Source organism: Giraffa tippelskirchi, chromosome 12 (assembly GCF_054371585.1).
Source record: "Giraffa tippelskirchi isolate mGirTip1 chromosome 12, T2T-mGirTip1v1.2.pri, whole genome shotgun sequence".
Taxonomy (NCBI): domain Eukaryota; kingdom Metazoa; phylum Chordata; class Mammalia; order Artiodactyla; family Giraffidae; genus Giraffa; species Giraffa tippelskirchi.
In genome coordinates, this window is record NC_137286.1 from 75,286,043 (window position 1) to 75,302,686 (window position 16,644).

The following is a 16,644-nucleotide window of genomic DNA, read 5'->3' on the forward strand; positions in this document are numbered from 1 at the left end:
TTTGCCCAGTCACACCAATTTTCTAATTGGAAAGCCAGAATTAAAATACAGGTTGTCTAAATTTAAAACTTGTATTCACTGCCATTTCACTATGCTTATGTATTATTCTGTATCTCTGAGTATGACCAGTATGCTTCTAAAATTTCAATCTATTATTAATAGTATAACCAATTCTTCTCGCCAAAGTTTCAAACCTGTAAGCCTTCTAGACACCATTAATCACCTGTAGTTGGATATCTCTTGATCATTTCAACATATACAAACTGAATTCCTATCTTGGCTCAGGCGCGTTGTACCATGAAGCAAAAATAATTCAGTACTTGGTGACGGTAAGTGTTGCGAGAGGGCATCAGAGAGCAGACGCACTAAAACTAAAACTACAGAAAACTATCTAATCTGATCACATGGACCACAGCCTTGTCTATCTCAATGAAACTAAGCCATGCCGTGTGGGGACACCCAAGACGGATGGGTCATGGTGGAGAGGTCTGACAGATTGTGGTCCACTGGAGAAGGGCATGGCAAACCACTTCAGTATTCTTGCCTTGAGAACCCCATGAACAGTATGAAAAGGCAAAAGGATAGGACACTGAAAGATGAACTCCCCAGGTCAGTAGGTGCCCGATATGCTAATGGAGATCAGTGGAGAAATAACTCCAGAAAGAATGATGGGATGGAGCCAAAGCAAAAACGATACCCAACTGTGGATGTGACTGGTGATAGAAGCAAAGTCTGATGCTGTAAAGAGCAATATTGCATACGAACCTGGAATGTTAGGTCCATGAATCAAGGCAAACTGGAAGTGGTCAAAAAGGAAATGGCAAGAGTGAACGTCGACATTCTAGGAATCAGTGAACTAAGATGGACTGGAATGGGTGAATTTAACTCAGATGACCATTATATCTACTACTGTGGGCAAGAATCCCTTAGAAGAAATGGAGTAGCCATCATGGTCAACAAAAGAGTCCAAAATGCAGTACTTGGATGCCATCTCAAAAACGACAGAATGATCTCTGTTCATTTCCAAGGCAAACCATTCAATATCACGGTAATCCAAGTCTATGCCCCAACCAGTAACGCCGAAGAAGCTGAAGTTGAACGGTTCTATGAAGACCTACAAGACCTTCTAGAACTAACACCCAAAAAAGATGTCCTTTTCATTATAGGGGACTGGAATGCAAAAGTAGGAAGTCAAGAAACACCTGGCGTAACAGGCAAGTTTGGCCTTGGAGTACAGAATGAAGCAGGGCAAAGGCTAATAGCGTTTTGCCATGAGAACGCACTGGTAATAGCAAACACCCTATTCCAACAACACAAGAGAAGACTCTACACGTGGACATCACCAGATGGTCAACACCGAAATCAGACTGATTATATTCTTTGCAGCCAAAGATGGAGAAGCTCTATACAGTCAGCAAAACAAGACCGGGAGCAGACTGTGGCTCAGATCATGAACTGCTTATTGCCAAATTCAGACTTAAATTGAAGAAAGTAGGGAAAACCACTAGACCATTCAGGTATGACCTAGATCAAATCCCTTATGAGTATACAGTGGAAGTGACAAATAGATTTAAGGGACTAGACCTGATGGACAGAGTGCCTGATGAACTATGGACAGAGGTTCGTGACATTGTACAGGAGACAGGGATCAAGAAAATCCCCATGGAAAAGAAATGCAAAAAAGCAAAATGGCTCTCTGAGGAGGTCTTGCAGATAGCTGGGAAGAGAAGAGAAGCGAAAAGCAAAGGAGAAAAGGAAAGATATTCTCATCTGAATGCAGAGTTCCAAAGAATAGCAAGGAGAGATAAGAAAGCCTTCCTCAGTGATCAGTGCAAACAAATAGAGGAAAACAACAGATTGGGAAAGACTAGAGACCTCTTCAAGAAAATTAGAGATACCAAAGGAACATTTCATGCAAAGATAGGCTCGATAAAGGACAGAAATGGTATGGACCTAACAGAAGCAGAAGATATTAAGAAGAGGTGGCAAGAATACACAGAAGAACTGTACAAAAAAGATCTTCACAACCCAGATAATCACGATGGTGTGATCACTCACCTAGAGCCAGACATCCTGGAATGTGAAGTCAAGTGGGCCTTAGAAAGCATCACTACGAACAAAGCTAGTGGAGGTGATGGAATTCCAGTTGAGCTATTTCAAATCCTCAAAGGTGATGCTGTGAAAGTGCTGCACTCAATATGCCAGCAAATTTGGAAAACTCAGCGGTGGCCACAGGACTGGAAAAGGTCAGTTTTCGTTCCAATCCCAAAGAAAGGCAATGCCAAAGAATGCTCAAACTACCGCACAATAGCACTCATCTCACATGCTAGTAAAGTAATGCTCAAAATTCTCCAAGCCAGGCTTCAGCAATACGTGAACCGTGAACTTCCAGATGTTCAAGCTGGTTTTAGAAAAGGCAGAGGAACCAGAGATCAAATTGCCAATATCCGCTGGATCATCGAAAAAGCAAGAGAGTTCCAGAAAAACATCTATTTCTGCTTTATTGACTATGCCAAAGCCTTTGACTATGTGGATCACAATAAACTGTGAAAAATTCTTCAAGAGATGGGAATACCAGACCATCTGACCTGTCTCTTGAGAAACCTGTATGCAGGTGAGGAAGCAACAGTTAGAACTGGACATGGAACAACAGACTGGTTCCAAATAGGAAAAGGAGTACGTCAAGGCTGTATATTGTCACCCTGCTTATTTAACTTATATGTAGAGTACATCATGTGAAATGCTGTGCTGGATGAAGCACAAGCTGGAATCAAGATTGCCGGGAGAAATACCAAAAACCTCAGATGTGCAGAAGATAACCACACTTATGGCAGAAAGCGAAGAACTTAAGAGCCTCTTGATGAAAGTGAAAGAAAAGAGTGAAAAAGCTGACTTACAACTCAACATTCAGAAAACTAAGATCATGGCATCCGTTCCCATCACTTCATTGCAAATAGATGGGGAAACAGTGGAAACAGTGGCTTACTTTATTTTTGATGGCTCCAAAATCTGTGCAGATGGTGACTGCAGCCACAAAAATAAAGACACTTGCTCCTTGGAAGAAAAGCTATGACCAACCTAGACAGCATATTAAAAATCAGAGATATTACTTTGCCAACAAAGGTCCATCTAGTCAAAGGTATGGTTTTTCCAGTGGTCATGTATGGATGTGAGAGTTAGACCATAAAGAGAGCTGAGTGCTGAAGAATTGATGCTTTTGAACTGTGGTGTTGGAGAAGACTCTTGAGAGTCCCTTGGACTGCAAGGAGATCCAAGCAGTCCATCCTAAAGGAAATCAGTCCTGAGTGTTCATTGAAAGGACTGATTTGAAGCTGAAACTCCAACACTTTGGCCACCTGATGCAAAGAACTGACTCATTTAAAAAGACCCTTATGCTGGGAAGGATTGGGGGCAGGAGGAGAAGGGGACGACAGAGGATGAGATGGTTGGGTGGCGTCACCGACTCAATGGACATGAGTTTGAGCAGCTCTAGGAGTTGGTGAGGGACAGGAAGGCCTGGCGTGCTGCAGTCCATGGGGTCACGAAGAGTCAGACATAACTGAGTGACTTGAACTAAAGTCGTGAAAGCTACGTTCTCTTCATTTTCCTTGCTCTTTGTCTTGTCTCTTCTCAGAGTGATCTTTCTAAAGTAAAAATTTGACCATGTTAGTTCTTCACTTAGAAGAAGTTAATGGCTCCCTTAAAAACAAACCTCAAACTCCACAGTCTGGCGTGTTTAGTGCTTCATGAATTGGCCCCCACCTCAGCATCACCTCTCAGCACCCTGACTGGTGCCCTGCCCTTCATTCCTACGGGCATGGGAGCTCTCCCGTGTGCTTCACGTCCCCTGCACAGCTGTTCTGGGCCCTCTGCAGGGCCTGCCCTCTGGCAAACGTAAAGACTTCTCTAAGTCTTAGGTCTCCAGGAGGCCTTCTGTGGATGTTGTCCCTCTTTCTTTGTCCTCTGCCAGAGGTCCTTCCTCGGTGGGGATCTCCACTGCCTTACTCTCCATTGTGTATTGGACCTTTTGTTACCTGTCTTCTTTCCCTTGTCATAGGAAAGCACATTTAGGTCAAGAAGCAGCCTCTTCTCTTCTCTTCTTCCTTTTTGGTTGTCTCTTCCTGTTAGGAATTTTTTAGATTTTTCATACTCATCATTGTGGACTTGTAGCCTGCCAGGCTTCTCTATCCATGGGAATTTCCTGGGCAAGAATACTGGAGTGGGTTGCTATTTCCTTCTCCAGGAGATCTTCCTGATCCAGGGATCAAACCCGGGTCTCCTGCGTTGCAGGCAGACTCTTTACCGTCTGAGCCATAAGGGGATCCACGATGTGATTTCTACAGATTTCTAAATGAAATACAGTATGCTTACAGCACGGTACGTGATCCTCCCCTTCACCCTCTCAGCTCCCACTTCCCAGAGATAACCGCTTTTAATTCTCAGACCCTCTTTTTTTTCTGATATTTACCTCTTCTTTATTTCTAGTAATATACTTAGTCTATCGTTGTCAGTTTCTCATTTTAAACGTTGAGTTCCTAAGTGGCAAAAAGTTTAGTTCCTTTGCGCCGTCTCCCCGCTTACACTGTCCTCATTACACCCTTTCTCCTTTACCTCCACTGTCATCACATTGTAACTGTGTCATACTTGATGGTCAGAGAAGAGCCAGAGAATGCAGGAGACCTGGGTTTGATCCCTGGGGTTGGAAAGATCCCTTGGAGAAGGCAGTGCCAACCCACTCCAGTATTCTTGCCTGGAGAATCCCATGGACGGAGGAGCCTGGCGGGCTGCAGTCCACAGGATGGCGAAGAGTCGGACACGACTGAGCTTGCAGACATACATCCGTAATAGTGCAATGATGTCAGTATTCCTCACCCCTCTAGCTAGTATTCCATGATTGCTTCCTGTAGGACAGCAAAATTATTTCTAGGTTTATACTAGTAATTAACAAAAATTGCTTGGTATTAGTTCAGTTCAGTTCAGTCGCTCAGTCGTCTCCGACTCTTTGCGACCCCATGGACTGCAGCACGCCACGCCTCCCTGTCCAACACCAACTGCCGGAGCCCACGCAAACTCATGTCCATTGAGTCGGTGATGCCATCCAACCATCTCATCCTCTGTCGTCCCCTTCTCCTCCTGCCCTCAATCTTACCCAGCATCAGGGTCTATTCCAGTGAATTAGCTCTTCACATCAGGTGGCCAGAGTATTGGAGTTTCAGCTTCAACATCAGTCCTTCCAATGAACACCCAGGACTAATCTCCTTTAGGATGGACTGGTTGGATCTCCTTGCAGTCCAAGGGACTCTCAAGAGTCTTCTCCAACACCACAGTTCAAAAGCATCAATTATTCAGGACTCAGCTTTCTTTATATTCCAACTCTCACATCCATACATGACTACTGCAAAAACCAAAGCCTTGACTAGACGGACCTTTGTCGGCAGAGTAACGTCTCTGCTTTTTAATATGCTGTCTAGTTTGTGAAAGTGCTGCACTCAATATGCCAGCAAATTTGGAAAACTCAGCAGTGGCCACAGGATGGGAAAAGGTCAGTTTTCATTCCAATCCCAAAGAAAGGCAATGCCAAAGAATGCTCAAACTACCGCACAATTGCACTCATCTCATGTGCTAGTAAAGTAATGCTCAAAATTCTCCAAGCCGGGCTTCAGCAATACGTGAACCGTGAACTTCCAGATGTTCAAGCTGGTTTTAGAAAAGGCAGAGGAACCAGAGATCAAATTGCCAATATCCGCTGGATCATCGAAAAAGCAAGAGAGTTCCAGAAAAACATCTATTTCTGCTTTATTGACTATGCCAAAGCCTTTGACTGTGTGGATCACAATAAACTGTGGAAAATTCTTCAAGAGATGGGAATGCCAGACCATCTGACCTGTCTCTTGAGAAACCTGTATGCAGGTCAGGAAGCAAGTTAGAACTGGACATGGAACAACAGACTAGTTCCAAATAGGAAAAGGAGTACGTCAAGGCTGTATATTGTCACCCTGCTTATTTAACTTATATGTAGAGTACATCATGAGAAACGCTGGGCTGGAAGAAACACAAGCTGGAATCAAGATTGCCGGGAGAAATATCAATAACCTCAGATATGCGGATGACACCACCCTTCTGGCAGAAAGTGAAGAAGAACTAAAGAGCCTCTTGATGAAGGTGAAAGAGGAGAGTGAAAAAGTTGGCTTAAAGCTCAACGTTCAGAAAACTAAGATCATGGCATCTGGTCCCATCACTTCATGGGAAATAGTTGTGGAAACAGTGTCAGACTTTACTTTTTGGGCTCCAGAATCACTGCTGATGGTGACTGCAGCCATGAAATTAAAAGACGCTTACTCCTTGGAAGGAAGGTTATGGCCAACCTAGATAGCATATTTAAAAGCAGAGACATTACTTTGCCAACAAAAGTCAGTCTAGTCAAGGCTATGGTTTTTCCAGTGGTCATGTATGGATGTGAGAGTTGGACGGTGAAGAAAGCTGAGCGCCAAAGAATTGATGCTCTTGAACTGTGGTGTTGGAGAAGACTGTTGAGAGTCCCTTGGACTGCAAGGAGATCCTATCAATCCATCCTAAAAGAGATCAATCCTGGGTGTTCATTGGAAGGTCTGATGTTGAAGCTGAAACTCTAATACTTTGGCCACCTCATGCAAAGGGTTGACTCATTGGAAAAGACCCTAATGCTGGGTAGAATTGGGGGCGGGAGGAGAAGGGGACGACAGAGGATGAGATGGTTGGATGGCATCACCGACTCGATGGACATGGGTTTGAGTGGACTCCGGGAGTTCGTGATGGCCAGGGAGGCCTGGCTTGCTGCAGTTCATGGGGTCGCAAAGAGTCGGACACAACTGAGCGACTGAACTGAACTGAACTGAACTAGTTTGCTCATAACTTTCCTTCCATGGAGTAAGCGTCTTTTAATTTCATGGCTGCAATCACCATCTACAGTGATTTTGGAGGGCAAAAAAATAAAGTCTGACACTGTTTCCACTGTTTCCCCATCTATTTGACATGAAGTGATGGGACCGGATGTGATGATCCTAGTTTTCTGTATCTTGAGCTTTAAGCCAACTTTTTCAGTCTCCTCTTTCACGTTCATCATGAGGCTCTTTAGTTCTTCTTCACTTTTTGCCATAAGGGTGGTGTCATCTGCATATCTGAGATTATTGATATTTCTTCCGGCAATCTTGATTCCAGCTTGTGCTTCATCCAGCCCAGCATTTCTCATCATGTACTCTGCATATAAGTTAAATACGCAGGGTGACAATATACAGCCTTGACGTACTCCTTTTCCTATTTGGAACCAGTCTGTTGTTCCATGTCCAGTTCTAACTCTGGCTTCCTGACCTGCATACAGGTTTTTCAAGAGGCACGTCAGGTGGTCTGGTATACCCATCTCTTTCAGAATTTTCCACAGTTTATTGTGATGCACACAATCAAAGGCTTTGGTATGGTCAATAAAGCAGAAATAGATGTTTTTCTGGAACTGTCTTGCTTTTTCAATGATCCAACGGATGTTGGCAATTTGATCTCTGGTTCCTCTGCCTTTTCCAAAGCCAGCTTGAACATCTGGAAGTTCTCGGTTCACATATTGCTGAAGCCTGGCTTGGAGAATTTTGAGCATTACTTTACTCGCATGTGAGATGAGTGCAATTGTGTGCTAGTTTGAGCATTCTTTGGCATTTCCTTTCTTTGGGATTGGAATGAAAACTGACATTTTCCAGTCCTGTGGCCACTGCTGAGTTTTCCAAATTTGCTGACATATTGAGTGCAGCACTTTCACAACCATCATCTTTCAGGATTTGAAATAGCTCAACTGGAATTCCATCACCTCCACTAGCTTTGTAGTGATGCTTCCTAAGGCCCACTTGACTTCACATTCCAGGATGTCTGACTCTACATGAGTGATCACACTATCATGATTAACTGGGTTGTGAAGATCTCTTTTGTACAGTTCTTCTGTGTATTCTTGCCACCTGTTCTTAATATCTTCTTCCTCTGTCAGGTCCATACCATTTCTCTCCTTTATTGAGCCCATCTTTGCATGAAATTTTCCCTTGGTATCTCTGATTTTCTTGAAGAGATCTCTAGTCTTTCCCATTCTTTTGTTTCCCTCTATTTCTTTGCACTGATCTCTGAGAAAGGCTTTCTTATCTCTCCTTGCTATTCTTTGGAACTCTGCATTCAAATGGGTATATCTTTCCTTTGGTATTTGTATATACCTATCATTGTTCTCTTCAACTTTCTGACAGGTCTGTGAAATAAAAAAACAATATTTTTGTAAATGGGCCACCCCAGCAGATTTGCTTTTAGTTTCTTGGCCCCCTTTCTCTTCTATAGCCTAGTTGTCTCCCTTGTGATCTCCTTAACAGAGCGCCTCTCTGCCTGTCCCTGTATCCTCTTGACTCTTCTTTAGAAACATCTAATCCCTAACTCTCCCTTGTGATTCCTTTGAAGCCAAGTGACTTTTTAAAATAAGATTTACAAATTAAGCAAGGTGATATGTTATTCTGACAAAGCACAGGTTTGACTGTTGCAGTTAGTCTATTTATTTAGAAGAGTTTTCACAGCAGGAGAGAGGATATAAATATTTTGAATATCAATTGACTTGTAGTTAAAGAAATTGAATTCTAGTCTATGATAAAAATGGCTAATTTTTATTTCTCTGGTTTGTCTTAGAATAATGTAAACATGAGTCATTTAAATACTTTTCTTGAGTTTGGACAATCCCTTAAGAAGGAAATGACAATACACCTCAGTCTTCTCACCTGAGAAAGGACAGAGGAGCCTGGCAGGCTATAGTCAGTGGGGTCACAAAGAGTTCAACACCACTGAAGGACTAAACAGCAGCAACAAAATACTGTATTATACCTCACTTCTGTTTTTATTTTTAACTCTTGCCTTTGTATCTGCCTCTCTTCTGCCAGATGTGTTGTTCCCTCCCCAGTCCCTGCCATAGCCCACTCATGCTTGCTCACCAGGTTCTAATTCACTGGGAAAGCTTACGTATCCAATATAACCCTCCATACCGAGCTCACTTTTCCACTTCTGGAGAGCTGAAAGCACCTCTTGTTAATTCTTGGGACCTAGATATCTTGAAAGCCTAGTAATATTCTGGCACATCAGAGCCCTCAGTAAATTTGTGTCAAGTGAAAATTTCAAATGCATTTTCAGCATTTGGAAAAACATCCTTATTTTGTGTCCGCATGTTACCCATTGGATTATTTTAAGAGTCTAGTTGTATTTCTGATCGGAACTTCCCTTAGAAATGATGTTATTCAAAGGCATAATCAAATATGCTATAAAAGAGTTATTTAATTCATAATGTATCAGAAACAATACTGAGAACATAATCGAATATTACATAAACTTCTTATAATGTACCGTGGAGTTCGTTTATGAATTTATTTCCATACATTTTTGTATCACTTAGCAATTTACCAAGTGCTTTCATTTGTATGATCTCATTTGATCCTCTCCTGAACCATGGAAATGTATTATCTCTATTACGCATGTCAGGAATGATTACGTAGCCAGTTGACAGCACAGACTAGAATGCAGGTCTTCTTACTTTGATACTATATAATTTTCATTATAGGAGTGGGGATTGGAAGACAAGGAAAACTGTTAACACTGAGGAATAAGTCCAGGGACAGAAGTTCCAGGTAGAGCCTGATGGATGGGAGAGAATGTTTGTGGAGAATCACAGGAGGTTGCCTTTAGTAAAAGAACAGGTTGTGATGTTGGAAATCAGTGATATGATTTAAAGAGCAATTGGAGTCAGTGTCAGGGCCAAGTGAACGAGTTGGGACTTTATATTGTGGGAAGTGAGTGATTTTGAAAATTTGTGACTAGGGGATCATAATTCTGCTTCAGTGCTGTATGGAATGAATTGAATTAGGGAGAAACTAGAAGCAGTATCATTTCAGGCAACACATACAGTATTTCAGGTGAAAAATAGTTGAGTTCTGGACTACCGACATTAAGTTTAGTCAGAAAAGGAAACAGCGGGTCACTTCCTGGGATACTGGCATGTGCTGAACAAGGTTCGGCTGCTGAATGGACATGTGAGACCCAGGGAAGGGGGGAGCCGATCAGCACTGTGACTAGTGACGGGGCTGTGCTCCCACTCACCCCCCGCACCAGGACTTCTGTTCTTCTGTGTGGGGACTCCTTCCAGCTGACCACACCCGCGCTTCAGTTGCTGATAGAGACAACATACCTTGATAAACACTTTCTTTGCTAAATGTTACATGAAAGCCGTAATCCTTGCCCTCAGTGAACTCATAGTCTCGTGGTAGAAATGATCACATAAACAATATTATAGAGGATTGATTGATATATGTACCTCAAGCCATTAGGACACAGAAAGGCACCCAGTTCAGCATATATAGGTCTGGAAAGAATATTTAGTTGTCTGTCTGGAAGGAGAAGGAGAAAACAGGAAGGATGTCCTATGTAGACAGAACAGCATGATCAAAGGCATGAAATTGAGGACGTGAAACTGAAGGTAGTTGTTTAGTGAGCCTGACCACGTCAGCATCTATCTCCTAAGAACAATGGCATTATCCTACTTGACCATAATATAATTATCACACTCAAGTGAGTGGTGGTGGTGGTGGTGGTTTAGTCGCTAAGTCATGTCCGAATCTTGCGACCCCACGGACTGTAGCCCGCCAGGCTCCTCTGTCCATGGGATTCTCCAGGCAAGAATACTGGAGTGGGTTGCCATTTCCTTCTCCAGGGGGCCTTCCCCACCCAGGAAGCGAACCCAGGTCTCCTGCATTGCAGGCATATTCTTTACCGACTGAGCCACAAGGGAAGCCTCAAGTGACTAACATTGGTATAATATAATTATTTAATACCCAACACATTTTAAAATGTGTTTAATGGGCTTTCCCAATAATGTCATCTGTGACTTTTTTGCAGTGCAAGAGGTAATCAGAGATTGTGTGTTGCATTTAGTTGTCATGTCTCTTTAATCTCCTCTAACATAAAATGCTGTTTCCCTAACCTTTTCTTCTCTTTTTTTCTTTCTTGGTCTTTCATGATATTGATGACTTTTAAGAACCTAGACTAGTTGTTTCACAAAATATTGTTTCCTTACATTTAGATTCAGGTTAAATATTTCTGCACAGGTTATATTGTGTCCATTTCAGTACATGACCTCAGGAGACAGTTGTTGTCCATGTACCCTACTGGTGATGTCAAATTTGATTATTTGGTTAAGGTGTTATCTGTGAGATTTCTCCATGCCATGTTCCTCCATAACCTCACATACAATAGTTTTTGTAACCATTGATGATTTCTGCCTAATTAATTCTTATTGTGTGAGTTGTAATATGGTGAATTTTCTTTTTTCAATAGAGTTTTTTCTTCCCCTTTTTAAATAAAATTTAAAATGTTTAGTGTCAGTATGGATTCCTGATTCTTTTTTCTGATGTATAATAATGCATTTTCATCATTACCTATTCAGCATTCAGAGTATCCTAAATTTGGCTAAGGCTCTTCTTCCTTCCCTGTTACCTAAGGCTTCCCTGTTAGCTCAGATGGTAAAGAATCTGCCTGCAGTGCAGAAGACCTGGGTTTGATCCCTGGGTTGGGAAGATCTACTGGAGAAGGGAATGGCAGCCCACTCCAGTATTCTTGCCTGGAGAATTCCATGGACAGACCATGGAGTCGTAAAGAGTTGGACACGACTGAGTGACTCACACTTTCACCTTTGCTTTCATTATTCAGTCTGGCCCCTCTTCCCACCTGTCTTTGAGCACTTTCTTATTTTCTGGCACAACTGTGGTTTCCTGACTGATTTAGCCTTGCTTGATCTCAGCCCTAGCATCAGCCAGTTTTCTAAGGATCCCAGTTCCTCTTAGTGAGTAATAGCACTTAAAAGCCAAGATTCGAGGCCAGCTGTGCTCATTGCTCCTGTAGTGCCACTACTTCTCAGCTCTTTGGGACCACAGAGCTAGAAAAAGCACTTTTGTAAAAGCTTGAGCTTTTGTATCTGATGCCTTTCTGTCTGATCCACCACTTCACGGTTCTTCCTCTCCTCTCCCACTTAGTATTTGAATTTCCCAGCAAGCATTCCATGTTCAGCATCAACGTGTCTGCCCATCTGCTCAGGCTTATAATACTTGTGTAATAGTTTCACAATCACGTCATCCAATACTACTGTCAACCACAAACTTACTACGGAAAGTTCAAGGTTTCCTTTTACTAATGAGATATGTTCACAACTAATATCATACTAATGATAATATCACACTAATGAGATATGTTATATATTTAGCTTTACCTGCAGTTCTTTTTAGGAAAAATGTAGTTGAGTTTGAGTGTAAATTTCCAAGATTGCTAGATAGTATTTAAAATATCTGAAATATTTAATGTATTTTCATTAAAATAGCCATCAAGCCACTTTAGAACTAAATTTACATGTAAGTTAACAACCTCCAAATACTCTATTGCTCACCCACCTTTTTTCACATTACACCTATGAAGTTTAGTACTTTTCTAAAAATGAAACAGAGCCAGATTGCAAATGGCTGATGCATATTTATATTTATATATCTGTTTATAAACTGTAAATGAGTATGTTATTTGTACTCTACTGCATTCATTTGTCATGTTTTCCCTAGAAAAGGATTGCATTTCAAAAAAAGAAATAAAAAATCCAGAGGAAAATAGTTATGTAGTATTTTAGACATGACTGTGTAGTAGTCATACAATTTCATAGAGAATGCCTGAAACTAACTACTCTCTCAGGGACCAAAATAAAACCAAAATCTTTGGCATTCCCATGAATTTAGTTTGAACTAGTAGTTTCTTTGAACCTTTTTTTTTTTTTAACAGCTTCCTTTAAAAAACATTTAGCATGGACATATGTAACTATAGATTATTACAAAATAACTGAATACAGAGAGTTGGCTCTATATCCAGAATCTCATCAATTATATGTAGAATGTCAGTTTAAATTAATCATAATGTATTTCCATCCTTCAGATTTTTCAGAGCCTCTTTTGGTTTATTTTTCATTAAAAAGACAAACTTTTCATACTTTCTGTAAAAGTTTGCAGTGATTGTTCTGTGTCACTGAACTTCTGGGGACAATTATCCTCTGGTATGAAGAATCAGCTATTGGGAGCATGTTCACAGAAGTTGGCCTGGAAATACAATTTTGTACAATAAATTTAGACATCAGAATCTGTATAACAACAGAAACATTCTCCCACACCTGGTCGATTTTAGAATAGGAGCTGCTGCCTTGAAAATAACCCATTTCTACAAGGGAAATGTGATTTATGATCACCCAACACACAGATATGACTAGACCCACATTCTATTTAAAGTTACTGTGCCACAGACTATAAAAACAGTGCTCTGAAGTGAATCAGTGGAATTTGCTTCTCTTTAGTGGACAGTGGCAGAGGCACTAATGAGACAGATTTCATTAAAAGATATTTGATTTCTGGGGGAGTTAAAGTCCTTTCATATTTTGAAATTACTGGCTTAGTCCTGGCATCTGATCTTCTTCCCCCTGCCATACCATCAGCAGTTCCTGCGCATGCTTTGACATTGCTGTGGTAACCCGGAGGGATGATGGAATTCCCGCTTCTCTTTTCACAGAGGGTGATGAGACAGGAGTGATGGATAGTCTGCTGGAGGCCTTGCAGTCGGGGGCTGCCTTCCGTGACCGAAGGAAAAGGACACCGAAGCCAAGAGGTGAACATTATGCTTCTTTCGTGTTACTTTCTAGGGAACTGTAACAAAGAACAACACTCCCCTTTTTTATAATTCTTTTAAAGTCATGTGTCAAGAGTGTAGTGCTGTGGGCAACAACTCTTCAGGAGTTTTATAAGTTCACTTAATCCTTCCTTTGCAATGACAAGTGTCAGAGAGAGAAGCGTTCCAGTTGGCCAGTGTCACTAGCATATTAACAAGCCAATGCACTGAACCTGGGAAAGCCTGGTTAGTGTGACAGGTCTCATCTAAGGGACCATATGTACCTTATCCCAGTGGAGTTCACAGTAGCATAATTAAATGAGAAGTAAAAGTCATAACATTAGTGCTTCAAGTATATCAGGGTACTGAAGCATTGCTTCGCTTCCAGAAATACTTAACCTTGGAAAAATGTCTAATATTGTTATACTTCCTGAGATGAACAGAGCTCTATATTAAGTTTCTTTTATATATATGTATTTTTAACAGATATTCGGCAGAGTCTCAGTCCAGCATCTCAGAGGCCTATTCTGAAAGTTTGTAACCATGGTAATAAACTGTATTCTTAAATTGCACATTCTTCCTATCTACTTTTATCCTGTTGATCTGTAATTTTAGTAGGCTGCTGTGATGTTTTTGAGTTTCAGTGTGACTAAAATAGTAAAAATGTGTGTATGTACATATTTGTGATGAGATTGTACTCTCATATTTTCCATCCCTCCATTAGTGCCTTGAGGTGGTGTCAGAGATTCTTCTTTCAGGTCTCAAGTACATATTTTGCTTTTATTATTACTATTTGAAGTTACCTCACACATTTATAATCAGTGTTGTCCAAAGTCTCCTTTCAAAAACATTGTTTTCTCCTAATCCTATTTTGAGCAGTGTATTTACTTTACATTAAGATACAGTTTGAAATATTGAATTGTTACCTGTTTTACTCTACCATATTTGCCAGTACAGTGTGAAACACTGTGACCAACTCTGTAGCCAGATCTTTAATACAGATGAGCTTCATGTGGTATTATTATGGAAGGATGTGCTAGAATCACTAAAAAAGGTGAGTTAACTTAGTCTCCAATATTTACATGAGACTGACTCCTTTTATACACCCCCAGCTGGCTCCTGAACACCCAGGCTCATGGAGCCCTCTTCCTGTCTTCAAGATGCCATTTTGTGTGGATTGGGTTTTATTTACTTTGGCTTCCTTTCTCTCACTGTTATGTATTATGGTTTCTGCTTCCCTTTCCTAGTCAAAATCAAATTCATCCATTGTGATTGACATTTATTCAGTGAGGTGTTACCAAAGTTTACTAGATTTATAAATGAAAAGATACTTGACAGACTTTATTTGGGTTGTTTTGGGTACAGATGAGTTAACGTTCTAGAAGTATTAATGTGTGACTGAATAGAGAAACTTACGTCGGATTTCTAGGGTAACCTAAAAAGAATATGAGGTAAATAAGAAAGGGACATGAATGTAATGATCTTTTAATAGCTGTGTAGATGCTTACTGATCAAGATGAAGTATACATAATAGATGCTTAATAAATAAAAGAAAAGGTAAAAAAATGTACACCAAAATTTTAAATAGATCTTTTGACTTTTTTCAACAGTTTGTTTTTATTGTTTTGCTTTTATCCTAGAAATAGGAAGAAAAATTGTACTAAGTCAGAAAAATTCATTGTGGATAATTAATTCCTAGCTTTGGGTAATTATTTACTAAATATTGGCAAAAAGTGTAGAAGATAGAGTAACTCAGAGAGGCTGGGAACTTTCTAAGAGTACAGACCTAGTTAGTGACACAACTGTAACATCAATGTGGATTCCCATCATGTTTCTTGTTTGATTGCATACTTAGATTTTTAAATTATTATGATTAATGCAATATGTGAAATAACTCAGCCCCCATTGTAAGTCATTAAAGAAAAGATCCAGTCATGATATGATATGATTATAATGGCATACAGATACCCATGCTGTGATTAAGTATTCTGGCTGCTATGAAGGGGAAAACTTTTTAAGATAAATTTGTATACTGGCCTTGAGAAGAACAGTCCTTTTGTGACTGTAATGTTAGTAACGTGTCCAGGCTACAAACGTTTGTCTATAATTATGATTGTGATATTTTTGGTCCAGATGAAAAAAAGCAGGTAAACATTGTACTTCTATCTCTATCAAGGCTGATATACTATCTTAAGTCTAAGGTTTTTGTGATAATTAAGCAAGTAAATTATATAGCAAATCAAAGGAGATATATCTTAAAGATCACATTCTCTGTTCTAATATAAATGTAATGGTTTAAGGTATTTTTAAAACTTATTTTCATTTATATTTATGTTTTCCCTTTATGATTCTCACCAAGTAGAAAAAAAATTCAAATGACCAGATTGATTTTTAAAGATACGTGTATAATGGCAGATTTATTAGACTAGACCTTGAAAAATGCAGAATTTGGTTAAGAACATTGCAACAAGGATCATGAGTATTTTTTGAAAAGATGACATTTTCGAATTCATTTTTAAATCTATTTTGAAAAATTACTTTGTTTTCACTAAAAATATTAACCTCACAGCTGAACTATGTGATTGAAATGTAACGTAAACCCCTTTTGTTTTTTGATTTACTTTCATGTACTTGGAGAAGGAAATGGCAATCCACTCCAGGATTCTTGCCTTGAAAATCCCATGGACAGAGGAGCCTGGCAGGCTGTAGTCTACAAGGGTCACAAAGTCGGACGCGACTGAAGCAACTGCACTTCATGTACTTAAAACTAACAACTGATATTTGTATTTTCTAAAAATATATACTAGTTGATATCTTATTATTTTTAAAAGATCTATGAGATTTTCTACAATATTTTAAATTTGTTTGCATCTTAATAGTAATAATAGTATTCATAGGCTAATATTTACTACATTACTTTGCTTA

The 16,644-nt window shown here is 40.1% G+C and overlaps 1 protein-coding gene across 8 annotated transcripts in view; it reads left to right on the top strand.

Moving 5' to 3' along the window:
• Positions 1 to 16,644, top strand: part of DIAPH3 (diaphanous related formin 3) — a 543,512-nt gene that overhangs the window by 392,561 nt on the left and 134,307 nt on the right. For 7 of the 8 annotated variants that reach the window (XM_081551708.1, XM_081551711.1, XM_081551710.1 and 4 more), the window contains 2 exons: positions 13,624 to 13,719; positions 14,206 to 14,265. In XM_081551708.1, the coding sequence (XP_081407834.1) occupies positions 13,624 to 13,719; positions 14,206 to 14,265 (156 nt within the window). The remainder of the gene's footprint in view (positions 1 to 13,623; positions 13,720 to 14,205; positions 14,266 to 16,644) is intronic. The other variant, XM_081551712.1, reaches the window with a different exon arrangement.